Source organism: Heliangelus exortis, unplaced genomic scaffold (assembly GCF_036169615.1).
Source record: "Heliangelus exortis unplaced genomic scaffold, bHelExo1.hap1 Scaffold_86, whole genome shotgun sequence".
Lineage (NCBI taxonomy): Eukaryota > Metazoa > Chordata > Aves > Apodiformes > Trochilidae > Heliangelus > Heliangelus exortis.
Genome location: NW_027286002.1, coordinates 33,614 through 60,751, shown reverse-complemented (window position 1 = coordinate 60,751; position 27,138 = coordinate 33,614). Strand labels below are relative to the sequence as shown.

The window sequence follows — 27,138 nt, the reverse complement described above, 5'->3', positions numbered from 1 at the left end:
CTTTTATTTTTTAATTTCATTTGTTTAAATTTATTTTTACCTGTATGATTTATATTTTTATATAAGCATTTTGCTTGTATTTATTTTTATTTTCGTTTTTATTTTGATTGAATTTCTATTTCATTCGTGTTTCTCAACTTTTTAATTTTTATTTTCTGTAGTTTTATTTCTTGATTTAATTTTTTATTCATTAATTGAATTTTTTAATTTTTTTATTATTTCTTCTTTAGTCACGTTTCTTAAATTTTTTTTAATTTCTTTTTTTTATTTCTTTTTTTATTATTATTATTAAATTTATGAATTTTTTCTTTTTTTATTTAATTTTAATTGATTTTAATTTATTGATCCATTTTTACTTATTAATTTTTAAATTTTTTTCGTTTTAATTTTTTTTTGTTTTCTTGTTTTAATTTTAGTTATTTCTTTTATTTATTTTTGTTATTATTTAATTTATGAATTTTTATTTCTTTTTTCGTAATAAATTCTTTCTTTATTTATTTATTTTCATTTTCATCCCTCTTGATTTACTCAATTTTAAAAATTTCCTTGTTTTATTTCTTTATGTTTCTTTTGTTTCTTTATTTTCTTTATTGATTTATTTGATCACCATTCATTTTTTCATTTTTTTTATTTATTTATTTTAATTTTTATTCGGTTTTTGTTGATGGATGAATTTTTATTTTTATTAAATTTTTTTCATTATCTATTTTTTAATTTAATAATAATTTTATTTTTTATTTTATTTTTATTTATTTATTTATTTATTTATTCAATTATTTATTTATTTTCATTTTTTATCCCTCGAATTATTCATTTTTTAAAATTTCTTTCTTTCATTTCTTTATTCATGAAATTTTCCTTGTATTATATAATTATTATAATTATAATTATAATAATATTTATTATAGATATTGATTATTTTACTGTTTACTTATTCATTTATTTATTTTATCACCTTTAATTTTTTCATTTTTTGATTTTTCTTTTTGTTTTTGTTTTTATTCCTGTTGATTGATGAGCTTTTATTTTATTTTTTAATTTTAGTTTTATTTAATTTTATTTATTTTTAATTAAGTAATTTTAAATTTTTATTTTATTCATTTTTTAATTATTTTTTAAATTTTTTTATTTTATTTTGTTTTATTTTATTTTATTTATTTTTATTCTACTTTAATTTTTTAAATTTTATTTTATTTTTTATTTTTTTTATTTATTTAATTTTATTGTATTTTATTTTACTTCATTTCAATTTATTTTACTTTATATTATTTTATTTTTGGTTTATTTTATTTTTTAATTTACGTTTTTATTTTATTTTTTGTTTTTTTTTAAATTGTATTTCTATTTTATTTCATTTTTTAATTTTTTTTTTATTTTTATTTTATATTATTTTTATTTTATTATATTGTATTTTATTTTATTTATTTTATTTATTTTATTTATTTTATTTATTTTATTTTTTATTTCTATTTTATTTTATTTTATTTCTATTTTATTTTTTTTCTATTTTATTTTATTTTATTTCTATTTTATTTTATTTTATTTTATTTTATTTTATTTTATTTATTTTATTTTTTATTTTATTTCTATTTTATTTTTTATTTTATTTTATTTTATTTTATTTATTTTATTTTTTGTTGTTCCTTAATTTTCTTTGTCTTTCACTTCATTTCATTTTATATTTTCGTTTCATTTCATTTCCCTTTCTTTCCCCTCCTCCCCCTCCCCCCTCGGCCCCTCCCCCCTCATGAATAATTAATGAGCCGTTCCTCAGGGCGGGGCTTTTATTGCGAAATTAAACGGGGGGGGGGGAGGGGTTTTGGTCCCTGGGGGTGGGGAGGGGCCGACACGGGGCTTCCAGGGGGGTTCCGGCCAATCAGGGCACGGGATGGACACGGGAGGGACACGGGGTCATCAGGTGATTGACACGTGATTTACATGGGATTAACATGTGATCACCACGTGATTTGGGGGGGGTTAACGTGGGATTTAAGGCCAATCAGGACACGGATCAACATGGGATGGACATGAGGCCATCACGTGATGAACACGTGATCTACATGGGATCTACATGGGATTTACACGGGGTCTCCAGGGGGCTTAAGGCCAGTCGTGGGGTTTGGTGAACACGGGATGGACACGGGGTCATCACGGGTCAACATGGGATCTACACGGGGTCAACACGTGATCTACATGGGATTTACATGGGATTTACATGGGATTTACAGGGGGTTTAAGGCCAACCTTGGGGTTTTGGTGCCATGGGATGGACACGGGGTCATCATGGGAGTTACATGTGATGAACACGTGATCTACATGGGATTAACACGTGATTTAGAGGGGGTTAACGTGGGATTTAAGGCCAATCAGGGCACGGGATCAACACGGGATGGACATGAGGCCATCATGTGATGAACACGTGATCTACATGTGATTTACATGGGATTTACATGGGATTAACACGGGGTCTCCAGGGGGTTTAAGGCCAGTCGTGGGGTTTGGTGAACACGGGATCGACACGGGATCAACACGTGATGAACACGTGACCTACATGTGGCTCACATGTGATCACCACGTGATTTCCGGGGGGTTTAAGGCCAATCAGGGCACCACGGGGATCACCACGTGACCCCCCCACGTGACCCCCGCGTGTCCTACGCGTGCTCCAGCGTGGCCAAGCGCGGGGCCAAAGCCACCAGGAGGCTGCGGAGGTGCCGGGTCCCGGCTTGGGCGGCGGCCAAGACTTCCTCGTGCCCGGTGACGTCATCGCCGTCCCGCCCCGTGACGTCACCGCCCCCGCCTTCGGCGCCGCCCTCGGTGACGTCGCCGCCGCCGCCGGGGGCCGCGTTGGTGATGAGGGAGAGGCCGAGGAGGCGGAGCCCGCAGTGCCGCGCGGCCACCGCTTCCTGCACCGTGCTCATCCCTGGGGGCGGGGCCAACGTCTCCCACACCACTTCCGGTCCCCCCCTGCCCGGTCCCACACAAAATGGTTCCCCCCCTCCCCCTCTGTGTCCCCCCATTTCTCTTCCCCCCACCCTTCCCATGTCCTTAACATGTTCCACCCCTCCCCCCACCGTGTCCCCCCCCCCCCCCCCCCATTTCCGGTCCCCCCCCCACCCGGTCCCGCACAAAATGGTTCCCCCCCTCCCCCTCTGTGTCCCCCCTTTTCCCTTCTCCCCCCCCTTCCCGTCTCCTTCCCATGTTCCCTTTCGTGTCCCCCCCCCATTTCCGGTTCCCCCCCCCCCACCCGGTCCCTCACCAAATGGTTCCCCCCCCTCCCCCCCGGTGTCCCCCCATTTCCCTTCCCCCCCTCTGTGTCCCCCCTTTTCCCTCCCCCCCCCACCCTTCCCGTGTTCTTAACGTGTTCCCCCTCGTGTCCCCCCCCCATTTCCGGTCCCCCCCCGCCCGGTCCCTCACCGACTGCGTCCCCCCCGATCCCGCGGAGGAACCCGCACTCGGCGGGGGTCTCGTAACTGGGTCCCCCCACCCCCACGTAGACCCCGGGGCGGGCGCAGAGCGGGGGAGGGGCGGCCTGGAGGGCGTGGCGGAGGAGGGCGGGGTCATAGGCGGCCGCCATGGAGGGGAAACGGGGGCCCAGCCTGCGGGGAAGGAACAGGAAGTGAACCGGAAGTGAACCGGAAGTGAGCAGGAAGTGAAGGGGAAGCGGGGAAATTGGGGGGGTGGGGAGGAAATGGGGAGATAGGGAGGGAACGAGGCGGAAGTGAACAGGAAGTGAAGAGGAAGTGAGGCGGAAGTGAGCAGGAAGTGAACAGGAAGTGAGGCGGAAGTGAACAGGAAGTGAGGCAGAAGTGGGGGGATGGGGAGGAAACGGGGAAATAGGGAGGTAATGAGGCGGAAGTAAACAGGAAGTGAGGCGGAAGTGAGCAGGAAGTGAACAGAAAGTAAACAGGAAGTGAAGGGGAAGTGGGGGAAATGGAGGGGAAATGAGGCGGAAGTGAGAAAAAAGGGAAATTGGGGAGAAATGGGGAGGAAACTGAGGTAAAACTGCAGGGAAATGGGGTGGAAATGAGCAATTTGGGGTCAAAAATACTGATTTTGGGGCCAAAATGACCAATTTTGGGGTTGAAAACACCAATTCTTGGGGTCAAAAATACAATTTTGGGGCCAAAATGGCCAATTGGGGTCAAAAATACCAATTTTTGGGTTCAAAATCACTGATTTTTGGATCAAAATCACCAATTTGGGGTCTAAAAATACCAATTTTGGGGTCAAAAAGTCGGATTTTGGGGTCAAAACCACCAATTTGGGGCCAAAATGACCAATTTTGGGGTCAAACCCACCAAGTTTGGGGTCAAAATCACCAATTTGGGGCAAAATGACTGATTTTGGGGTTGAAAAGTCGGATTTTGGGGTTGAAAACACCAATTGAGGGTCAGAACCACCAATTTTGGGTTCAAAAGGACCGATTTTGGGGTCATAAACACCAATTTGGGGTTCAAAAACACCAATTATGGGGTCAAAAATACCGATTTAGGGTCAGAAGCACCAATTTGGGGTCAAAATGGCCAATTTTCGGGTCAAAAGCACCAATTTGTGGTAAAAATTACCAATTTGGGGTCAAAATGACCGATTTTGGTGTCGAAAAGTCCGATTTTGGGGTCCAAAATACCAAGTTCGGGTCAGAAGCACCGATTTTGGGGCCAAAAGGACCAATTTTGGGTCAGAAAGTTGGATTTTGGGGTCAAAATCACCAATTTGGGGTCTAAAAATACCAATTCTGGGGTCAAAATCACCAATTTGGGGCAAAACGTTCGATTTTGGGGTCGAAAAGTCAGATTTTGGGGTTGAAAATACCAATTTCGGGTCAGAACCACTGATTTTGGGGCCAAAAGGACCAATTTTGGGGTCAAGAAGTCGGATTTTGGGGTCAAAGCCACAAATTTGGGGCCAAAATGACCAATTTTGGGGTCGAAAAGTCGGATTTTGGGGTTGAAAACACCAATTGAGGGTCAGAACCACCAATTTTGAGGCCAAAATGAGCAATTTTGGGGTCGAAAAGTCAGATTTTGGGGTCCAAAATACCAATTTCGGGTCAGAACCACCAATTTTTTGGGTCAGAACCATTTACTTTTTGGTAAAGTCAGATTTTGGGGTCAAAACCACCAATTTTGGGGCCAAAATGACTGATTTGGGGGTCAAAATACAATTTTGGGGTTGAAAACACCAATTTAGGGTCAAAATCACCAATTTTGGGGTCAAAATGACCGATTTTGGGGTCGGAAACACCAACTTGGGGCCAAAATGAACGATTTTGGGGTCAAAACCACCAATTTTTGGGTCAAAATCACCAATTTGGGGCAAAATGACCGATTTTGGGGTTGAAAAGTCGGATTTTGGGGTTGAAAACACCAATTGAGGGTCAAAAATACTGATTTTGGGGCCAAAATGACCAATTTTGGGGTGATAAACACCAATTTTGGGTTCAAAACCACCAATTATGGGGTCAAAAACACCGATTTAGGGTCAGAACCACCAATTTGGGGTCAAAATCACCAATTTTGGGGTCAAAAAGTCAGATTTTGGTGCCAAAGTGACGGATTTTGAGGGTTTTTTGGGGTTTTTTTGCTGTTTCGTTGGGTTTTTGGGTGTTTTTTTGGGTTTTGGTCACCTGTCATCGTTGGGCCCCACCAGGGGGTTCCTGCCCGCCAGGCCGGGGAGGTCGATGTGGTCTCTGATCACCAGGAGGTGCCCCGGGGCCCAGGGGCTGCGCAGGCTCCCGGCAGCGTTGGTCAGAACCAGGGTGTGGACCCCGAGCAGAGCCAGGACCCGGATCGGAACCACCACCTGGGGCAGGGGGGGAAAGGGGGGGTTGGGGACAGAAAGAGGGGGGTTGGGGGCATTTCTGGGGATTTGGGGTCATTTATGGGGATTTGGGGACATATGGAGGGGTTTTGGGTTCATTTATAGGGACTTGGGGGCATTTATGGAGGGTTTGGGGACAAAAATTGGGGTTTAGGGGTCATTTATGGGGGGCTTGGGGGCATTTATAGGGATTTGTGGTCACTTATAGGGGATTTGGGGTCATTTATGGAGAGTTTGGGGACATTTATAAGGGGTTTGGGAACAGAAAGAGGGGTTTGGGGGAGATTTATGAGGGGTTTGGGGACATATGGAGGGGTTTTGGGGTCATTCTGGGGATTTGGGGTCATTTCTGGGGATTTGGGGTCATTTATGGGGAGTTTGGATTCCTTTATAGAGGGTTTGGGGACAAAAATAGGGGGTTTGGGGTCATTTATGGGGGGTTTGGGGCATTTAGAGGGGATTTGGGGACATTTAGAGGGGATTTGGGGTCATTTAAGGAGAGTTTGGGGTCATTTATAAGGGGTTTGGGGACAGAAAGAGGGGTTTTGGGGAGATTTATGAGGGGTTTGGGGCTTTTAGAGGGGATTTGGGGGCATTTACGGGGGATTTGGGGACATAAATGTGGGTTTTGGGGACAGAAAGAGGGGGTTTGGGGACATTTATGGGGGTTTTGGGGACATAAATGGGGGGTTTGGGGTCATTTATTGAGAATTTGCGAAAAAAATAGGGGATTTGGGGTCATTTATAGGGATTTGGGGGCACTTAGAGGGGATTTGGGGACATTTATGGGGGTTTTGGGGACATTTAGAGGGCACTTGGGGACATTTATAGGGATTTGGGGTCATTTATAGGGATTTGGGGGCATTTATAGGGGGTTTGGGGACATATGGAGGGGTTTTGGGTTCATTTATAGGGACTTGGGGGCATTTATGGGGGTTTTGGGGGCATTTATGGAGGGTTTGGGGACAAAAATTGGGGTTTAGGGGTCATTTATGGGGGGTTTGGGGGCATTTATAGGGATTTGTGGTCACTTATAGGGGATTTGGGGTCATTTATGGAGAGTTTGGGGTCATTTATAAGGGGTTTGGGGACAGAAAGAGGGGTTTGGGGGAGATTTATGAGGGGTTTGGGGACATATGGAGGGGTTTTGGGGTCATTTCTGGGGATTTGGGGGCATTTCTGGGGATTTGGGGGCATTTATGGGGAGTTTGGGTTCATTTATAGAGGGTTTGGGGACAAAAATAGGGGTTTTGGGGTCATTTATGGAGAGTTTGGGGTCATTTATGGGGGGTTTGGGGCATTTAGAGGGGATTTGGGGTCATTTATGGGAGATTTGGGGACAAAAACGGGATTTGGGGGCAATCATAAGGATTTGGGGTCATTTATGGGGGGGTTGGGGACATTTAGAGGGGATTTGGGGGCATTTATAGGGACTTGGGGGCATATGGAGAGGATTTGGGGTCATTTATGGAGGATTTGGGGACAAAAATTGGGGTTTAGGGGTCATTTATAGGGATCTGGGGACATTTAGAGGGGACTTGGGGTCATTTACAGGGATTTGGGTTCATATAGAGGGGATTTGGGGTCATTTATGGGGAGTTTGGGGACAGAAATAGTGGGTTGGGGTCATTTATAGGGGATTTGGGGTCATTTATGGAGAGTTTGGGGTCATTTGTAAGGGGTTTGGGGACAGAAAGAGGGGTTTGGGGGAGGTTTTTGAGGGGCTTGGGGACATATGGAGGGGTTTTGGGGTAATTTATGGGGATTTGGGGGCTTTTAGAGGGGATTTGGGGGCATTTACGGGGGGTTTGGGGACATAAATGTGGGTTTTGGGGACAGAAAGAGGGGGTTTGGGGACAAAAATAGAGTTTAGGGGTCATTTAGAGGGGATTTGGGGACAGAAAGAGGGGTTTGGGGGACATTTATGGGGGTTTTGGGGACATAAATGGGGGGTTTGGGGTCATTTATTGAGGATTTGGGGACAAAAATAGGGGATTTGGGGGCATTTATAGGGATTTGGGGGCATTTAGAGAGATTTGGGGTCACTTATAGGGGATTTGGGGGCATTTATGGGGGTTTTGGGGACATTTAGAGGGCACTTGGGGACATTTATAGGGATTTGGGGACATTTATAGGGGATTTGGGGGCATTTATAGGGGGTTTGGGGACAGAAAGAGGGGTTTGGGGGAGATTTATGAGGGGTTTGGGGACATATGGAGGGGTTTTGGGGTCATTTCTGGGGATTTGGGGGCTTTTAGAGGGGATTTGGGGGCATTTACGGGGGGTTTGGGGACATAAATGTGGGTTTTGGGGACAGAAAGAGGGGGTTTGGGGACAAAAATAGAGTTTAGGGGTCATTTAGAGGGGATCTGGGGACAGAAAGAGGGGTTTGGGGGCATTTATGGGGGTTTTGGGGACATAAATGGGGGGTTTGGGGTCATTTATTGAGGATTTGGGGACAAAAATAGGGGATTTGGGGTCATTTATAGGGAGTTGGGGGCATTTAGAGGGGATTTGGAGATATTTAGAGGGGTTTTGGGGTCATTTATAAGGGTTTGGGGTCATTTATAGGGATTTGGGGGCACTTATAGGGGATTTGGGGACATTTATGGGGGTTTTGGAGACATTTAGAGGGGACTTGGGGACATTTATAGGGGATTTGGGGACAAAAATAGGGGTTTTGGGGTCATTTATGGAGAGTTTGGGGTCATTTATAAGGGGTTTGGGGACATTTATGGGGGGTTTGGGGCATTTAGAGGGGATTTGGGGTCATTTGGGTGGAATTTGGGGTCAGAGAGATATGGGGTCACTTATAGGGGTTTTGGGGACATTTATGGAGAGTTTGGGGACAGAAATAGGGGGTTGGGGTCATTTAGAGGGGATTTGGGGGCATTTATGGGGGTTTGAGGACATTTGGATGGAATTTGGGGTCCCTCTATAGGGTCTGGGGTCTCTCTATAGGGTCAGGGTCCCTCTATAGGGTCTGGGGTCCCCTATAGGGTCAGGGTCCCTCTATAGGGTCTGGGGTCCCCTATAGGGTCCCTCTATAGGGTCTGGGGTCTCTCTATAGGGTCAGGGTCCCTCTATAGGGTCTGGGGTCCCCTATAGGGTCAGGGTCCCTCTATAGGGTCTGGGGTCCCCTATAGGGTCCCTCTATAGGGTCTGGGGTCTCTCTATAGGGTCAGGGTCCCTCTATAGGGTCTGGGGTCCCTCTATAGGGTCAGGGGTCCCTCTATAGGGTCTGGGGTCCCCTATAGGGTCCCTCTATAGGGTCTGGGGTCCCTCTATAGGGTCTGGGGTCTCTCTATAGGGTCTGGGGTCCCTCTATAGGGTCTGGGGTCTCTCTATAGGGTCAGGGTCCCTCTATAGGGTCTGGGGTCCCCTATAGGGTCAGGGTCCCTCTATAGGGTCTGGGGTCCCCTATAGGGTCCCTCTATAGGGTCTGGGGTCTCTCTATAGGGTCAGGGTCCCTCTATAGGGTCTGGGGTCCCTCTATAGGGTCAGGGGTCCCTCTATAGGGTCTGGGGTCCCTCTATAGGGTCTGGGGTCCCTCTATAGGGTCTGGGGTCTCTCTATAGGGTCTGGGGTCCCTCTATAGGGTCTGGGGTCTCTCTATAGGGTCTGGGGTCTCTATAGGGTCAGGGGTCCCTCTATAGGGTCAGGGGTCCCTCTATAGGGTCTGGGGTCTCTCTATAGGGTCTGGGGTCCCTCTATAGGGTCTGGGGTCCCTCTATAGGGTCTGGGGTCTCTATAGGGTCAGGGGTCCCTCTATAGGGTCAGGGGTCCCTCTATAGGGTCTGGGGTCCCTCTATAGGGTCAGGGGTCCCTCTATAGGGTCTGGGGTCCTCTATAGGGTCCCTCTATAGGGTCTGGGGTCTCTCTATAGGGTTTGGGGTCCCTCTATAGGGTCTGGGGTCCCTCTATAGGGTCAGGGGTCCCTCTATAGGGTCTGGGGTCCTCTATAGGGTCCCTCTATAGGGTCTGGGGTCTCTCTATAGGGTCAGGGGTCCCTCTATAGGGTCTGGGGTCTCTCTATAGGGTCAGGGGTCCCTCTATAGGGTCTGGGGTCTCTCTATAGGGTCAGGGTCCCTCTATAGGGTCTGGGGTCTCTCTATAGGGTCAGGGTCCCTCTATAGGGTCAGGGTCCCTCTATAGGGTCAGGGTCTCTCTATAGGGTCAGGGTCCCTCTATAGGGTCTGGGGTCTCTCTATAGGGTCAGGGTCCCTCTATAGGGTCAGGGGTCTCTCTATAGGGTCAGGGTCCCTCTATAGGGTCTGGGGCCCCTCTATAGGATGAGGGGTCCCTCCATAGGGTCAGGGGTCCCTCTATAGGGTCTGGGGTCCCTCTATAGGGTCAGGGTCTCTCTATAGGGTCTGGGTCCCTCTATAGGGTCAGAGGTCTCTCTATAGGGTCCCTCTATAGGGTCAGGGGTCCCTCTATAGGGTCAGGGGTCTCTCTATAGGGTCCCTCTATAGGGTCTGGGGTCCCTCTATAGGGTCAGGGTCTCTATAGGGTCCCTCTATAGGGTCAGGGTCCCTCTATAGGGTGAGGGGTCCCTCTATAGGGTCTGGGGTCCCTCTATAGGGTCAGGGTCTCTCTATAGGGTCAGGGTCCCTCTATAGGGTCAGAGGTCTCTCTATAGGGTCCCTCTATAGGGTCAGGGGTCCCTCTATAGGGTCAGGGTCCCTCTATAGGGTCTGGGGTCCCTCTATAGGGTCAGAGGTCTCTCTATAGGGCCAGGGGTCCCTCTATAGGGTCAGGGTCCCTCTATAGGGTCAGGGGTCCCTCTATAGGGCCAGGGGTCTCCTATAGGGTCTGGGGTCTCCTATAGGGTCAGGGGTCCCTTATAGGGTCTGGGGCCCCTCTATAGGGTCTGGGGTCCCTCTATAGGGTCTGGGGTCTCTCTATAGGGTCTGGGGTCCCTCTATAGGGTCTGGGGTCCCCTATAGGGTCAGGGTCTCTATAGGGTCCCTCTATAGGGTGAGGGGTCTCTATAGGATGAGGGGTCTCTATAGGGTCTCTCTATAGGGTGAGGGTCCCTCTATAGGGTGAGGGTCTCTATAGGGTCCCTATAGGGTGGGGGTACCTGCTGGGGGCTGTACCCCTCGTAGAGGTGGAACCTCCCCATGAGGACGGCGCAGGGAGCGACCCCCAGGAGCCCCACGACCAACCTCCCCTCGTGGCCTGGCACTGGGACAGCCCCAAAACACCGGGGATTCACCCCAAAACCCCGGGGGGGGAGGGGGAGGGGAAAGGGGGGAAAAGCAGCAAAAAGGGAGAGGACTTGGGGCCCAAATCACCCCAAATCACCCCAAAAATCAACCCCGGGAGCCCAGAATCACCCAAAATCACCCAAAATCACCCCAAATCCCCCTCCCAGGCCCTCCCAGGCCCTCCCAATCCCCCTTAATCCCCTCCCAGTCCCCCCAATCCTCTCCCAGTCCCCTCCCAGTCCCCTCCCAGTCCCTCCCAGTCCCTCCCAGTAGCTCCCAGTTCCCTCCCAGTAGCTCCCAGTCCCTCCCAATCCCCTCCCAGTCCCTCCCAGTTCCCTCCCAGTTCCCTCTCAGTCCCTCCCAGTCCCCCCAATCCTCTCCCAGTCCCTCCCAGTTCCCTCCCAGTCCATCCCAGTTCCCTCCCAGTCCCTCCCAATCCCCTTCCGGTCCCCCCAATCCTCTCCCAGTCCCTCCCAGTTCCCTCCCAGTCCATCCCAGTTCCCTCCCAGTCCCTCCCAATCCCCTCCCAGTCCCCTCCCAGTTCCCTCCCAGTTCCCTCCCAGTCCCCCCAATCCCCTCCCACTCCCTCCCAATCCCCTCCCAACCATTCCCAGTTTCCTCCCAGTCTCTCCCAGTTGCTCCCAGTTGGCTCCAACTCATTCCCATTTGCCTCCCAGTCCCTCCCAGTCCCTCCCAATCCCCTCCCAATCCCCTCCCAGTTCCCTCCCAGTGCCTCCCAGTGCCTCCCAGTCCCCCCCAATCCCCTCCCAACCCCCTCCCAGTCCCTCCCAGTCCCTCCCAGTTCCCTCCCAGTTCCCTCTCAGTCCCTCCCAGTCCCCCCAATCCTCTCCCAGTCCCTCCCAGTTCCCTCCCAGTTCCCTCCCAGTCCCTCCCAGTCCCTCCCAGCCCCCCCAATCCCCTCCCAGTCCCTCCCAGTCCCTCCCAGTTCCCTCCCTGTCCCCTCCCAGTCCCCTCCCAATCCCCTCCCAGTTCCCTCCCAGTCCCTCCCAACCCCCTCCCTGTCCCCTCCCAGTTCCCTCCCAGTTCCCTCCCTGTCCCCTCCCAGTCCCTCCCAATCCCCTCCCAATCATTCCCAGTTTCCTCCCAGTCTCTCCCAGTTGCTCCCAGTTGGCTCCAACTCATTCCCATTTGCCTCTCAGTCCCCCTAATCCCCTCCCAGTCCTGTCCCAGTTCCCTCCCAGTGTCTCCCAGTGCCTCCCAGTCCCCCCCAATCCCCTCCCAGCCCATCCCAGTCCCCTCCCAGTCCCTCCCAGTCCCCCCAATCTTCTCCCAGTCCCTCCCAGTCCCCTCCCAGTTCCCTCCCAGTTCCCTCCCAGTCCCTCCCAGTCCCTCCCAATCCCCTCCCAATCATTCCCAGTCTCTCCCAGTTGGTCCCAGTTGACCCAACTCATTCCCATTTGCCTCCCAGTCCCTCCCAGTCCCTCCCAGTCCCTCCCAATCCCCTCCCAATCCCTCCCAGTCCATCCCAGTCCCCCCAATCCCCTCCCAGTCCCTCCCAGTCCCCCCAATCCCCTCCCAGTCCCCTCCCAGTGCCTCCCAGTCCCCACCGGTGCTCCTGGGGAAGTTGGGGATGTCTCCGTAGGGGAAGCTCTGGGATTCCTGCACCTCCTGGGCCAGAGCCCCCAGCCCCGACCCGCAGACCAATCCCACCTTGGGGGGCACCCGCAGCCTCCCCCGCAGCCAATCAGCGGCCTCCGAGCACGCCTCGAAACTGGGGGGCACGGGGGACCCGGATGTTGGAGCAAAATGGCGCCCGGGACCCCCAAAATGGCGCCCAGGACCCCCAACTTGACCCAAAATGGCGCCCAGGACCCATAAGTTGGGGCCCAGGCCCCATGAATTGACCCAAAATGGCGCCCGGGACCCATAAGTTGACCCAAAATGGCTCCCAGGATCCCCAACTTGACCCAAAATGGCGCCTGGGACCCCCACGTTGGGCTCCAGGACCCATAAATTGGCCCAAAATGGCTCCCAGGATCCCCACGTTGGGCCCCAGGACCCCCAACTTGACCCAAAATGGCGCCTGGGACCCCCCAAGCCCCGCCCCCTCCCCAATAAGCCCCGCCCCCTCCCCAATAAGCCCCGCCCCCATATGGGTCAGGAACCCTCATATAGGCCCCGCCCCCCGAACAGGCCCCGCCCCCCCGTATGGGTTAGGGACACCCAAATAGGCCCCGCCCCCTCCCACTTAAGCCCCGCCCCTATATGAGCCAAGGAACCCCATATAAGCCCCGCCCCCTCCCTTTAAGCACCGCCCCCTCTAGGCCCCGCCCCCCATGGGTCAGTGACCCCCTATACAGGCCCCGCCCCCTCCCAATTTAAGCCCCGCCCCCTCCCCAAACAAGCCCCTCCCCCCACACGGGTCCGGGACCCCCACACAAGCCCCGCCCCCTCCCATTTAAGCCCCGCCCTCATAGGGGTGAGGGATCCCATATAGGCCCCGCCCCTCCCTTTAAGCTCCGCCCCCTCCCCAATAAGCCCCGCCCCTCGTATGAGTCCGGGACCCCCAAACGGGCCCCGCCCCCTCCCCTTTAAGCCCCGCCCCCCCATGGTTCGGTGACGCCCATAGAGGCCCCGCCCCCTCCCCTTTAAGCCCCGCCCCCCCCACAGGGGTCCGACCCCCACCAATGGGTCAGGGCCCCCCCAGAGGCCCCGCCCCTCCCCGTTAGGCCCCGCCCCCTGCCCGCAGGCCCCGCCCCCCCTCACCTCCCCTCCATCGCCGCCGCCGCCGCCGCCGCTCCCGGCGCTTCCGCCGCGCGGGCCCGGCCTTATCAGGAGCTTCCCCGTGTGACGTCACCGGGCAGCTCGGCCAATGGCAGCGCCCGGCGCCCCGGGGAGGACCAATGGGAGACGGGGGAAGGGGCGGGAGCGGCGTTGCCGGGCAACGAGGGGAGGGGAGGCGGGGAATCACGTGATGCGCGGAGGCCAATGGGAGCGCGGGGCTCCCCGGGTCGCTTAGCAACGGGGGGAGGAGGGGTCAGGTGACCCGGAAGAGCCAATGGGAGCGCGGGAAGAGCGTTGCCTGGCAACGGCGGGAAAGGGAGGGGGGGAGCGGGGAGAGAGGAAATCACGTGAGGCGCGGTGGCCAATGGGAGCGCGGGGCCCTGCGGGTCGCTTAGCAACGGGGGGAGGAGAGGTCAGGTGACCCGGAAGAGCCAATGGGAGCGCGGGAAACGCGTTGCCTGGCAACGAGGGGAGGAGGGGAATCACGTGACGCGGTGGCCAATGGGAGCGCGGGGCCCTGCGGGTCGCTTAGCAACGGGTCAGGTGACCCGGAAGAGCCAATGGGAGGCGGGGCCGGGGGGCGGAGCCAAGGAGCGTGAGGGGCGGGGCTTGAGGGGGAGAGGGCGGGGGCTAAATGGGGGGCGGGGTCTAGAATGGGGGCGGGGCTTAATGGGAAGAGGGAGGGGCCTGAAAAGGGAGGCCCGGAAGTAGAGGAGGGGGTGGGGCATAGCAGGGGGGCGGGGCTTAATGGGGGCGTGGGCTAAGGGGAGGGGCTTAACGGGGAAGGGGCGGGGCCTAAGGAGGGGCAGGGTTTGCCGTGGAGGGGCGGGGTCTGGATGGGGTGGGCGTGGCTTAGAGGGAAGGGGCGTGGTCTCTGGGGGAGTGGGCGGGGCTTAAGAGGGGCTTGGACTTGCTGGGAGGGGCTTAGGAAGTTGTGGGCGGGGCCTAAAGGGCTGTGGGCGGGGCTTGAGTGAGGGGTGGGGTCTGGAAGGGGTGGGCGGGGTTTAAAAGGGACGGACTGGGAGGGACTGGGAGGGGACTGGGAGGGGACTGGGAGAGCTTTGGGGTCAACTGGGAGGGGACTGGGAGGTAACTGGGAGGGACTGGGAATGATTTTGAGTGAACTGGAAGGAACTGGAAGCAACTGGGAGGGTTTTGGAGCCAACTGGGAGGGACTGGGAGTCAATTGGGAGGGATTTGGAGTGGTCTGGGGTCTACTGGGAGGCAACTGGGATGGACTGGGAGGAACTGGGAAGGATCTTGAGTGAACTGGAAGGAACTGGGAGGGCTTTGGGGTCAACTGGGATGGACTGGGAGTGACAGAGTCAACTGGGAGCTACTGGGACACATTGGGAGTCAACTGGGAGGGACTAGGAGGTAACTGGGAGGGCTCTGGGGTTAACTGGGAGGGACTGGGAGGCAACTGGGAAGAACTGGGAGGGACTAGGAGGTAACTGGGAGGGCTGTGGGGTCAACTGGGAGGAACTGGAAGGTAACTGGGATGGACTGGGAGGAACTGGGAAGGATCTTGAGTGAACTGGGAGGGACTGGGAGCAACTGGGAGGGACTCGGAGGGGGTTGGGGTCAACTGGGAGGGCCTGAGAGCCACTGGGAGCCAACTGGGAGGGACTGGGAGCAACTAGGAGGGCTCTGGGGTTAACTGGGAGGGACTGGGAGGCAACTGGGAAGAACTGGTCGGGACTGGGAAGGAACTGGGAGGGCTTTGAGGTCAACTGGGAGGAACTGGGAGGTAACTGGGAGGGACTTAGAGTCAACTGGGAGGGACTGGGAGGGCTTTGGGGTCAACTGGGATGGAGATTTGGGGCCTCTGGTGGGGGCGGCTCCCACTAAGCCACGCCCACCCTTCCCCTGTGACGTCATCACCCCCCCGGCCTGGCCACGCCCCCTGTGACGTCACCGTGAGGAGGAAGAGGAAGGGAAAGGCCCCGCCCCCCCCTTCTGACGTCACCGCGGCCGCCATCTTGGATCCTCCCCCCCTCCCCTTCCCAGCATGCACCGCGGGAAGGGGGAGGGGAAAGTGGGAAGGGGGGGGTGGGGCCAGAGGTGAAGCCCCGCCCCTTCCGGGTTGGAAAGCGATGAATAAATTATGCAAATGAGGCTCAACACCGAGGGATTTTATTGGCTAAAAACATCCCGGGGGGGGAGGGGATCCCTGAGGGCGGGGTCAAAGTCAAGGGGGGGTGGAAGGGGCGGGGCCAGTGACGTCATCAGGGAGGGAGGGGGAGGGCGGTGACGTCACGGTGACGTCATCGAACCCCAAGCTCGGGGCCTTTTGGGGGGATTTCCGGTCAAGGGGAGGGGAGCGGGGGCGGGGCCAGGGGCGTCACTGGGGGCGGGGCCAGGGGCGGGGCGGCCAATCGGGGGAGGGTGGCGCCATCTTGAGGGCGGTGACGTCATCGAAGCCCAACTTTGGGGCACTTTGAGGAGGTTTTTGGCCAATGGGGCGAGGACGCCGCCATCTTGAGGATGGTGACGTCATCGGAAGCTGCGGTTGGGCCCTTCCAACGACCAATCGGGTGATGGCGGAGCCATCTTGGGGGTGATGACGTCATCAAAACCCAACTTCGGGCCATTTTGAAGAGATTTGAAGCCAATCAGGTGACACTGCTGCCATCTTGATGACGTCACCATCATTGAACCCCAACTTCAGACCATCCCAATGGCCAATCAGATGACGCTGCTGCCATCTTGATGACGTCACCATCACCAACTCCCAACTTTAGGCCATCCCAACAACCAATCAGACGCCAACGCCGCCATCTTGGCTCGGCCGACCTCACCCCACCCCCCCTTCCGGCCCCTCCCGACGCCCGGCGGCCATCTTAGACGGCGAGGTAGAGGCTGATGGGGCAGTGGTCGCTCCCCATGACCTCGTTGCGGATCTTGGAGTCGCAGAGGGCCTCCTCCAGCCTCTGGGAGAGGACGAAATAATCCAACCTCCAGCCCACGTTCCTCTGCCGGGCCCCGCCCAGGTAGGTCCAGAAAGTGAAAGCGTTGCGAGCTTCCGGGTAAAGATGGCGGAAGGAGTCGAGGAACCCCGCCCCCAAGATGGCGTCGAAGCCCTCGCGCTCCTCGCGGGTGAAGCCGGGCGAGCGGGCGTTGGCCTTGGGGTGCCGCAGGTCGAGGGCCCCGTGGGCCACGTTGAGGTCCCCGGCCAAGACCAGGGGTTTGAGGGCGTCCAATCGCGTGAGGTGTTGCAGGAAGGCGGAGTCCCAGGCCCGGCGCCGCTCCAGCCGCACCAATCCCCGCCCCGCGTTGGGGACGTAGGCGGAGACCACGTACAGGGAAGGGAACTCGGCCGTGATGACGCGGCCTTCGGAGTCGTGGGAGGGGTCACCTGCGACGGGGGGACTGGGGTGAACTGGGAGGCCACTGGGAGGGACTGGGAGGGGGCTGGAGGGGACTGGGAGGGAGTGGGAGGGGGTTGGGGTCAACTGGGAGGGACTCGGAGGCAACTGGAAGGGACTGGAGTCAACTGGAAGGCCACTGGGAGGGACTGGGAGGGGGCTGGAGAGGACTGGGAGGTAGTGGGAGTCAACTGGTAGGGATTGAGTCAACTGGGAAGGACTGGGAGGCAACTGGGAGGGGCTGGGAGAGGGCTGGAGGGGACTGGGATAGACTGGGAGGGGGCTGGAGGGGACTGGGAAGCAACTGGGATGGACTGGGAGGCAACTGGGAAGGATTGGGAGCTGATTGAGGGCAACTGGGAGGGACTGGGAGGAAACTGAAAGGGATTGGGGTCAAGTGGGAGGCAACTGGGAGGGACTGGGAGGGGACTGGGTGGGACTGGAAGGAAACTGGAATGGATTGGAATCAACTGGGATAGACTGGGAGGGGGTTGGAGGGGACTGGGAGGCAACTGGGATGGACTGGGAGGCAACTGGGATGGACTGGGATGGGGCAAAAGTCAACTGGGAGGGACCGGGGTCAACTGGGATGAACTGGGAGGGGATTGGGGTCAACTGGGATGAACTGGGAGGCAACTGGGAGGGACTGGGAGGGGGCTGGAGGGGACTGGGAAGGAGTGGGAGAGGATTGGGAGGGACTGGGAAGAGATTGGAGTCAACTGGGATGGACTGGGAGGCAACTGGAAGGGACTGGAGTCAACTGGGAGGCAACTGGGAGGGACTGGGAGGGGATTGGGGTCAACTGAAAGGGACTGGAAGGCCACTGGGAGGGACTGGGAGGGCACTGGAGGGGACTGGGAGGGAGTGGGAGGGACTGGGAGGGATTGGGAAGAGATTGGAGTCAACTGGGATGGACTGGGAGGCAACTGGAAGGGACTGGAGTCAATTGGGAGGCAACTGGGAGGGACTGGGAGGGAGTGGGAGGCAACTGGAAGGGATTGAGTCAACTGGGATGGACTGGGAGGGGATTGGGAAGGACTGGTATGGCATAAAAGCCAACTGGGAGGGACTGGGAACGGGTTGGAGGGGACTGGGAGGGAGTGGGAAGGGGTTGGGGTCAACTGGGATGGACTGGGAGGCAACTAGGAGGGGCTGGGAGGGGACTGGGAGGGAGTGGGAGGCAACTGGGGTGGACTGGGAGGGGACTGGGAGGGAGTGGGAGGCAACTGGGATGGACTGGGAGGGACTGAGATGGACTAAAACTCAACTGGGATGGACTGGAAATCAACTGGAAGGGACTGGGGTCAACTGGGATGGACTGGGAGGGAATTGGGAGGGATTGGGAGGTGATTGAGGGCAACTGGGATGGACTGGGAGGCAACTGGGATGGGGTTAAACTCAACTGGGATGGACTGGGATGAACTGGGAGGAAACTGAGATGAACTGGGAAGCAACTGGGATGGACTGGAAGGCAACTGGGATGGACTGGGAGGAAACTGGAAGGGATTGGAGTCAACTGGGATGGACTGGGAGGGGATTGGGAGGGACTGGGAGGCAACTGGGAGTCAACTGGGGTGGACTGGGAAGGAACTGGGATGGGGTTTAAGTCAACTGGGAGGTGACTGGGAGAGACTGGGAGGGGATTGGGTCAACTGGGATGAACTGGGAGGCAACGGGGATGAAGTTTAAGTCAACTGGGATGGACTGGGATGAACTGGGAGGCGACTGGGAGGGACTGGGAGGGGGCTGGAGGGGACTGGGAGGGAGTGGGAAGCAACTGGGAGGGAGTGGGAGTCAACTGGAAGGGATTGAGTCAACTGGGATGGACTGGGAGGGACTGGGAAGGGGTTGGGGTCAACTGGGATGGACTGGGAGGCAACTGGGAAGGACTGGGAGAGGGCTGGAGGGGACTGGGATAGACTGGGAGAGAGTGGGAGAGGATTGGGAGGGACTGGGAAGAGATTGGAGTCAACTGGGATGGACTGGGAGGCAACTGGAAGGGACTGGAGTCAACTGGGAGGCAACTGGGAGGGACTGGGAAGGGATTGGGGTCAACTGGAAGGGATTGAGTCAACTGGGATGGACTGGGAGGCAACTGGGAGGGGCTGGGAGGGTGTGGAAAGTAACTGGGATGGACTGAGAGGGGGTTGGGGTCAACTGGGATGAACTGGGAGGCAACTGGGAAGGACTGGGAGGGGACTGGGTGGGACTGGGAGGGGGCTGGAGGGGACTGGGAGGGACTGGGAGGCAACTGGAAGGGAGTGGGAGGTGATTGAGGGTAACTGGGAGGGACTGGGAGGCAACGGGGAAGGACTGGGAGGGGACTGGGTGGGACTGGGAGGAAACTGGAATGGGTTGGAATCAACTGGGATGGACTGGGAGGAGGCTGGAGGGGACTGGGAGGGAGTGGGAAGCAACTGGGAGGGACTGGGAGGGGATTGGGAGGGACTGGGATGGGGTTGGGGTCAACTGGGATGGACTGGGAGCCAACTGAAAGGGACTGGAGTCAATTGGGAGACAACTGGGAGGGACTGGGAGGTGATTGGGGTCAACTGGAAGGACACTGGGAGGGATTGGAACGCAATTGGGGTCAACTGGGATGGACTGGGAGTCAACTGGGATGGACTGGGATGAACTGGGAGGGACTGGGAGGCAACTGGGAGGGAGTGGGACACTGCTGGGGTCAACTGGGATGGGGTTAGGGCCAACTGGGATGAACTGGGAGGCAACTGGGATGGGGTTAAAGTTAACCAGGATGGACTGGGATGAACTGGGAGGCAACTGGTAGGGACTGGGGTCAACTGGGATGGACTGAGAGCAACTGGGATCGGGTTTAAGTCAACTGGGATGGACTGAGATGAACTGGGAGGCAACTGGGATGAACTGGGAAGCAACGGGGATGAACTGGGATGAACTGGGAGGGACTGGGAGGCAACTGGGAGGCAACTGGGGTGGATTGGGGTCAACTGGGATGGCGTTAAAGTGAACTGGGAGGTGACTGGGAGGCACTGGGAGGGGATTGGGTCAACTGGGATGAACAGAGAGGCAACTGGGAGGGACTGGGAGCAACTGGGATCGGGTTTAAGTCAACTGGGATGGACTGGGATGAACTGGGAGGGAACTGGGATGAACTGGGAGGCAACTGGGATGAACTGGGAGGAAACTGGGAGGCAACTGGGAGGGACTGAGACACTGTTGGGGTCAACTGGGATGGACTGGGGACAACTGGGATGGGGTTTAAGTCAACTGGGATGGACTGGGATGAACTGGGAGGGAACTGGGATGAACTGGGAGGCAACTGGGAGGCAACTGGGAGGGACTGAGACACTGTTGGGGTCAACTGGGAGGGACTGGGGTCAACTGGGATGGGGTTTAAGTCATCTGGGAGGCGATTGGGAGGCACTGGGAGGGGACTGGGGCCAACTGGTGTGTACTGGTGTGTACTGGTGTGTACTGGTGTGTACTGGTGTGTGCTGGTTCCTCACCGATGCCGTAGGTGACGCTGAGGGGGGGGTCCTTGGCCAGCAGCCCCACCCCCGCGTAGCCCGGGCGGCCCTGGCTGCTGGCCCAGAACTGGTGGGGGAGGAGTTCCCGGAGGGAGCGGAATTCGGGGGGCACCGCCCCTCCCCCGCACTTGGTCTCCTGCAAGCAAAGGACCTGGGGGGCCTCTGACTCCACCCACTGGGGGCGGGGCCGACCCCCCCCGGGGTCACGTGACGCGGAAACGAGGCCAAAAGCCCCAAAAACGGGCGAAAAACCCCAAAAACCCAAAGGGGTCCGGCCCCTAAATGGGTCCCCCCGGGGGAGCAACGGTTCCCACCCCCCTGGCAATGGTTCCCCCCGAACAATGGTTCCTAGGGGTCGGCCTAAGGGTGTCACACCCAGATGGGTCCCCCCTGGGGAGGTGCCACCTCTAAATGTGCCCAAGCCCCTCTAAATGGTTCCTACCCCCTATAAATGGTTCCCCCCTACATTTGGTTCCTACCCCTCTCTGTGGGTCCCGCCCCTAAATGTTTCCCCCCTAAACATGGTTCCCACTCCCCTACATGTGGTTCCCCCCTATTTATGGTTCCCCCCACTGTTCATCCACTAAATGTGCCCCCCCAGCCCCTCTAAATGGTTCCTACCCCCCCTATAAATGGTTCCCGCCTACATTTGGTTCCTACCCCCCTCTCTATGGGTCCCACCCCTAAATGTGTCCCCCCTAAACATGGTTCCCACCCCCCTATAGATTCGTTCCCCCCTATTTTTGGTTCCTACCCCTCTTCTATAGATGGGTGTCACCCCTAAATATGCCCCCCAGCCCCTATAAATGGTTCCCCCCTATATTTGGTTCCTATCCCCCCTCTCTATGGGTCCCACCCCTATATGGTTCCCCCTAAACATAGTTCCTACCTCCCTGAAGATTGGTTCCCCCCTATTTTTGGTTCCTACCCCCCTCTTATCTATATGGGTCCCACCCCTAAATGTGCCCCCCAACCCCTCTAAATGGTTCCCCCCTATTTTCAGTTCCTACCCCCCCTCTCTATGGGTCCCACCCCTAACTGGGTCCCCCCTAAATCCATCCCCCACCCCTCATATTTGGTTCCTACCCCTGGAGAAGTCCCCCCTCCACCCAGGTGTCCCCCCTAAACGTGTCCCCCACCCCTCATCTATGGTTCCTACCCCATGAGTCCCCTCTAAATATGTCCCCAACGCCCTTTCAGAAGGTCCCACCCCTATATACGTCCCCCCCGGAGCTGTCCCACCCCTAAATCCATCCCCCACCCCCCATATATGGTTCCCACCCCCTTATAACTCCCCCCCACCCATGTGTCCCCCCTAAATGTGTCCCCCACCCCCTTATATATAGTTCCCACCCCATGTGTCCCCCTTAAATCCATCCCCCACCCCCCACATATGGTTATTACCCCCCACATCTGGTTCCCCCCACCCAGGTGTCCCCCTTAAAGACGTCCCCCACCCCCTTACCCACGGTTCCTACCCCACGTGTCCCCCCTAAACCCATCCCCCACCCCTTATATTTGGTTCCTACCCCTTTACAAGTCCCCCCCCCACCCGGGTGTCCCCCCTAATTGTGTCCCCCACCCCCTTACCCATGGTTCCTACCCCATGTGTCCCCCCTAAACCCATCCCCCACCCCTCATATTTGGTTCCCACCCCCTTATAACTCCCCCCCCTGCCCAGGTGTCCCCCCTAAACGTGTCCCCCCCCCCCCCAAGGTTCCCCCTCACCTCAATTCCCCCTTTCTTCACCCAAGCCCTGAGCCCGTCCACGTTCCATGACGTCACCTTCAGGCTCCACCCCCGCCCCGATGACGTCACTTCCCGTAAGGGGGGATCCACGTAGGAGGTGCTGGGGTCCTCCGGGGACGACCGGGAGGCTACTGGGAGGGACTGGGAGTGAACTGGGAGGGATTGGGAGGGGATTGGGAGGGACTGGGAGGGACTGGGAGGGACTGGGAGGGACTGGGAGTGGGTTTGGTCCAACTGGGATGGACTGGGAGGGAACTGGGAGGGACTGGGAAGGACTGGGAGGGGATTGGGGGGGACTGGGAGTGGGTTTGGTCCAACTGGGATGGACTGGGAGGCAACTGGGAGGGGACTGGGAAGAGCCTGGGGCCCCGTACTGGTCCAAACTGGGCCATACTGGGCTACAGAGCTCCATACTGGTCTATACTGGGTCATACTGGTAAGCTTAGACTGCTTTAAAATGGCTTGTACTGGTTTTTAGTGGGATATACTGGTTTATGCTGGTCTGTCCCTGCCCATACTGGTTTATACTGGGAACGTTCTATTGATCCTTTGTGGGTTATACTGGTCCATACTGGTTTAGAATGGGCTATACTGGTTTATACTGGTCTATACTGGCCCACACCGGCTTCTACTGCCCCTTACTGGTTTATACTGGTCTCGACTGGTTTATACTGGTCAGCTTCTCTGGCTTCTTCCCAGTTCACACTGGTTTATACTGGGTTATACTGGTCCCTAGCAGCTCATACTGGTTTAGACTGGTCCATACTGGTCTGTACTGGGCCAAAATGGTTTATACTGGGACACTACTGTGGGCTCCATACTGGTTCATACTGGGTTATCCTGGTCCATACTGGTCCATACTGGTCCGTACTGGTCTATACTGGTCCGTACTGGTCACTCACCCTTCTTGGGGGTCTCCCCTTCAGCCGCCTCCTTCTTCCCACGCTTCGGCATCACTTCCGGGTCAGGCCACGCCCCCAAACAGCACTTCCGGGTCAGGCCTCGCCCCCTCACAACACTCCCAGCCCAAGCCACGCCCTGTTTTTTAAGCCACGCCCCTAAATTTAAGCCTCACTTCCGGGTTTAGGCCACGCCCCTCGTCAACCCCCGCCCCTTTGCCTTCACTTCTGGGTTTAGGCCCCACCCCCTGACCACGCCCACCCAGACCCCACCCACACCAAACCACGCCCCTTTAAGCCCCTCCCACCGTTTGACTCCGCCCTTTTCCCATCAGTTCCGGGTTTTTGCCCCGCCTTAGCCACGCCCCCTCCCCTGAAGCCACTCCCCCTTTAGGCCCCTCCCACCGAGCCCCACCCCTTTAGGCCCCGCCCATAACACAAGCTCCACCTGCTTAGGCTCCGCCCCTCAGGCCTCACCCCCTTTAAAGCCCCGCCCCCTTTAAGGCCACACCCCCGATTTAAGCTCCGCCCCCGTTAGGCCCCGCCCCTTTCAGCACCTTCATTAAGGCCCCGCCCGCCACACAAGCCCCGCCCCCGAGGCCCCGCCCTCCACGTTTAGACCCCGCCTCCTTTTAATAACATGACCACGCCCACCACAGCGGCTCCACCCCTTGAAGGCTCCTCCCCCTTAGACCCCGCCCCCTTAAGGCTCCGCCCATTTTAGACCCCGCCCCCTTAGACCCCGCCCTTTTAACCCCGCCCCATTTAGGCCCCGCCCCTCGGAGCTCCGCCCCCCTTAGGCCCCGCCCCCTTTAAGCCCCGCCCATTTTAGACCCCGCCCCATCCCCCACCGCCCTCTCATCCAATCACCGCCCTCCCCTCCCGTAGCCCCGCCCCCTTCCCGTGTCCCCTCCCCCTTTGTACCGGGACCAATCAGCGGCGGTAGCGGCGGCGCGAGCGGCTCCTCGTGCAAGGCCCGGGCCGGAAACGGAAACGGCGCCGCGTCACGTGGGGGGAGGGGAGGGTCCGCGGGGGCGGTGCGACCTTAAACCACGCCCCTCAAGCGCTACGGGGACCAATGGGAAGCGGAGGGGGGCAGGGCTTGCGCGGGAGGAGGGGGCGGAGCCTCCCCGGGGCTCAGGGCTCAGTCCGCGCTCGGACGCCGGAGCGGTCGGATCGGTAACGCGGTAAAAAGGGGGGTGGGGGAGGGGGTTCATCGCCATGTGGGAGGTCGGGAGTATCGCGGGGATATCGCGATAGGCGACCCGCGTTCCCCCCGTCGCCGACAGCCGCGGGCGAGCGGGGTTTTAGCGGAGTCGGAGAGGAAATTTCAGCGGCTTTAGATTCACCCGGGGGGAGCGGAGACCCCGGCGGGTGCCGGGCGGGTGCCCCCCCCGGAGTTTGCGGGGCCGGACAGAGGCGTTTTGAGGCAATTTTGACCATTTTTGGGTTTCAGGGTTTTTTTAAAGGTTTTTTTACAATTTTTGGGGCGGTTCTCGGGGTTTTTTGGGGGGGTTTGAGGGGTTTGTTGGGGGGTTTCGAGGTTTTATGGGCGGTTTTTCCCTGGCGGTCGCTGAGGGAACGATGGGGGAGTCCCGGATTTAGCGTGAATTTTCTTCATAATTTCGTCTATTTAAAATTATTTTAATGCTTAAAGTTGTTTTTTAGACGTTTATAGGGGGTTTAGGGGGTGTTTCAGGGGAATTAGGGGAATTTTTTACCTCAGTTTTGCCGCTTCTTTGTCCTCGTTTCCCCCCCCCCCCCCCCCGGCGTTCTCTCAGTGTGGCCGCTTTACCGCCTTTTGTTAATTATTAATGAAACCGCTATAAATTAACTTAAAATGTTTAAATGTCATTAAATTAAGATTGAGTTAAATACTTTTCCTCAATTTCTGCCGTTTTTTCCTCTTTTCTGCAGGTTTTTTCTGTCAGTTTGGAAGCGTTTGCTCTGAGGAAGCGGAGCCGGCGCTTAATCCCCGCGATCAAATAGTTAATTAGTATTTGTTATTATTATTAATATTATTTAAGCGTTTAATTTATGTTTTTTAAGCGTTATAAATGATTAACTTTGGCTCTGCGATCTTTGGAAATGTTTTATTCGTGTTCTGGAGAGTGAGATGAGGAAAGGGGGGGAAATTAATTTTAATTTTAAAATGGGAAATATAAAAAATAAAATAAATAAAATAGAAACAAATGTTCCCCATAAAAAGGGAATTAAAAAATTATGTTGAAAGGAAAGGGAAAGAGAGAAAAAAAAAGAATGAAAGGGTGAAATAAAGGAGAAAGGGTTTTTTAAGGGGTTTTTTAAAATTGAAGGAAAATTGATTTTGAAATGGGAAAATTAAAATATTAAAAAGGGGCAATAAAGGGAAAAATTCGTGAAAAAAAGCAGTAGAAATTTTAAAACCTTCAAATAAAAGGATAAAGGAAAAAAAAGAATTGATGTTTTCTAAAAGGGAAGAGAGTTATTAGGAAAACTTTTAAGATGGTGAAATTATTTACTAAAGGGTGAAATAAAATGAAAATTTTTTAAAAAAGGAGAATTTAGGGAAAAAGAGGCGACAAAAAGGAAAAAAAATACCTTAAAAATGGTGAAAAATGGGAAAATGTCTTTTAAAAGGGGAAAACCTGAGGGAATTCAAGAATAAAGGAGAAATTCTTGGAAAAAATGGGAAAATTGAGGTGAAAAAGAGGGAAAAATGGGGAAAACACCGTTTTTAAGAGGGAAAAAATAATGAAATTGTGTGAAATAAAGAACTTGGTTAAAAAAAAGGGGGGTTGAGGGGAAAACGAGGACAAACCGAGGGAAAACCGCTCAAAAAATAAGAAAATAAACTTGAAAAGTGACCAATGAGCGGAGGAGAGGGAGAAAAAGCGCAAAAAATCGGGATAAAAGGGGAAAATATGGGATAAAAGGGGAAAATTTGGGATAAAAGCGAAGAACGGGGCTGAGGGGGGAGGGAAGGGGCGGGAAGCGCCGTGGGCGCCGCCATCTTGTGCGTGGCGGCCGCCATTTTGTCTCCGTGCCGTGCGCCGCCATTTTCACCCCCGCGCATGCGCGCAGCCGGGTGTTCGGACCTCCCCGGCGGTAGGGGGCGCTGCTAGCCGGAAGTAGAAGGTGCTTTTCCCCACTTTTCACCCTTTTTTCCCCCAAATCTCCGCGTTTTCCCCCAAAATCTTGGCACCCAACCCCCTCCCACCTCATTTTCCCCCCTGTTTTTCAAATTGGCCCCAAAATTGGCCCAAATTTCCCCCCAATTTCCTTCAAAGTTCTTCAAATTCCATCAAATCCTTTCGAATTTCTTCAAATTCCTTCTGCTCTCTTCCCGTGTCTCCAAATTTCTTTCCCATTCCTTCAAATTTTGTTCAAATTCCTCTCAAATTCCCTCAAATTTCCCATTTCTTTCAAGCTCCTTCAAAGTCTTTCAAAAAATTTCTTGAAATTCTTGCCGGTTGCTTCCAATACTTTAAAATTCCTCAAAATTCCTCAAGATTCCTTAAATTTTCTTAAATTCTGTTCTAATTTCCTCAAGTCCCCCCAAATTCCCTCAAAGTTTCGCAAAATTTCCTCAAATGTTCTCAAATTTCCCCCAAATGTCCTCAAAATTCCCTCAAATTCCCTAAAACCCCCCAAATTCCCCAAATCCCTCCAAATTCCCCCAGAACTCCCCAAATCCCCTCAAATTTTCCCATTTCTCCCCAAATTCCAGGGTTCAAAGGTCACACCCCACCTCCCCCCTCCCCCTTCTCTCCGCCAATCAGCACCCAGCATTCCGGTCACCTGACCCCTCCTATTTTTCTCCCCACTTCCGGCGCGCCCTTTGTGACGTCATCCC

General features: G+C 54.3%; 2 protein-coding genes and 1 long non-coding RNA gene across 5 annotated transcripts; 1 reads left to right on the top strand and 2 right to left on the bottom strand.

Moving 5' to 3' along the window:
• Positions 1–1,770: 1,770 nt before the first annotated feature.
• On the bottom strand, positions 1,771–13,913 carry LOC139791025 (purine nucleoside phosphorylase-like). Its single transcript, XM_071732816.1, has 6 exons — positions 13,764–13,913; positions 12,605–12,768; positions 10,910–11,013; positions 5,630–5,805; positions 3,418–3,599; positions 1,771–2,923 (listed from the first exon to the last, which is right to left on the bottom strand). Exons 1-6 carry the CDS (start codon positions 13,772–13,774, stop codon positions 2,655–2,657), a joined length of 906 nt encoding a protein of 301 aa, XP_071588917.1. The 5' UTR covers positions 13,775–13,913; the 3' UTR covers positions 1,771–2,654.
• A 2,689-nt stretch (positions 13,914–16,602) lies between these two features.
• On the bottom strand, positions 16,603–24,294 carry APEX1 (apurinic/apyrimidinic endodeoxyribonuclease 1). 3 transcript variants are annotated; one of them, XM_071732813.1, is made up of 5 exons: positions 24,228–24,294; positions 23,307–23,442; positions 22,384–22,535; positions 20,635–20,830; positions 16,603–17,139 (listed from the first exon to the last, which is right to left on the bottom strand). In XM_071732813.1, the coding sequence occupies exons 2-5, from the start codon at positions 23,356–23,358 to the stop codon at positions 16,625–16,627; spliced, it is 915 nt and encodes a 304-aa protein (XP_071588914.1). In that variant the 5' UTR covers positions 23,359–23,442; positions 24,228–24,294; the 3' UTR covers positions 16,603–16,624. The 3 variants fall into 3 exon arrangements, with proteins under 3 accessions (XP_071588914.1, XP_071588916.1, XP_071588915.1); XM_071732815.1 differs by having other exon boundaries at positions 22,384–22,532; XM_071732814.1 differs by having other exon boundaries at positions 24,234–24,294.
• Positions 24,295–24,427: 133 nt separating this feature from the next.
• LOC139791026 (uncharacterized) lies at positions 24,428–25,382 on the top strand. The gene is made up of 2 exons (XR_011723758.1): positions 24,428–24,490; positions 25,221–25,382. It is a non-coding gene; the product is annotated as an uncharacterized lncRNA (long non-coding RNA).
• Positions 25,383–27,138: the final 1,756 nt, after the last annotated feature.

Bases quoted from the DNA above. Each gene is read 5' to 3' on its own strand.
- LOC139791025 (XM_071732816.1), bottom strand. The intron at 5,806-10,909 runs GTACCCCCACCC...CCCCTGCCCCAG, and splicing joins AGGGGTACAGCCCCCAGCAG to GTGGTGGTTCCGATCCGGGT. The intron at 3,600-5,629 runs GTGACCAAAACC...CCTTCCCCGCAG, and splicing joins GTGGGGCCCAACGATGACAG to GCTGGGCCCCCGTTTCCCCT.
- APEX1 (XM_071732813.1), bottom strand. From the start codon at position 23,358: ATGCCGAAGCGTGGGAAGAAGGAGGCGGCTGAAGGGGAGACCCCCAAG. The intron at 20,831-22,383 runs GTGAGGGGGAAC...CCCCGCCCCCAG, and splicing joins TGAAGAAAGGGGGAATTGAG to TGGGTGGAGTCAGAGGCCCC. The intron at 17,140-20,634 runs GTGAGGAACCAG...CCCCCGTCGCAG, and splicing joins CAGCGTCACCTACGGCATCG to GTGACCCCTCCCACGACTCC.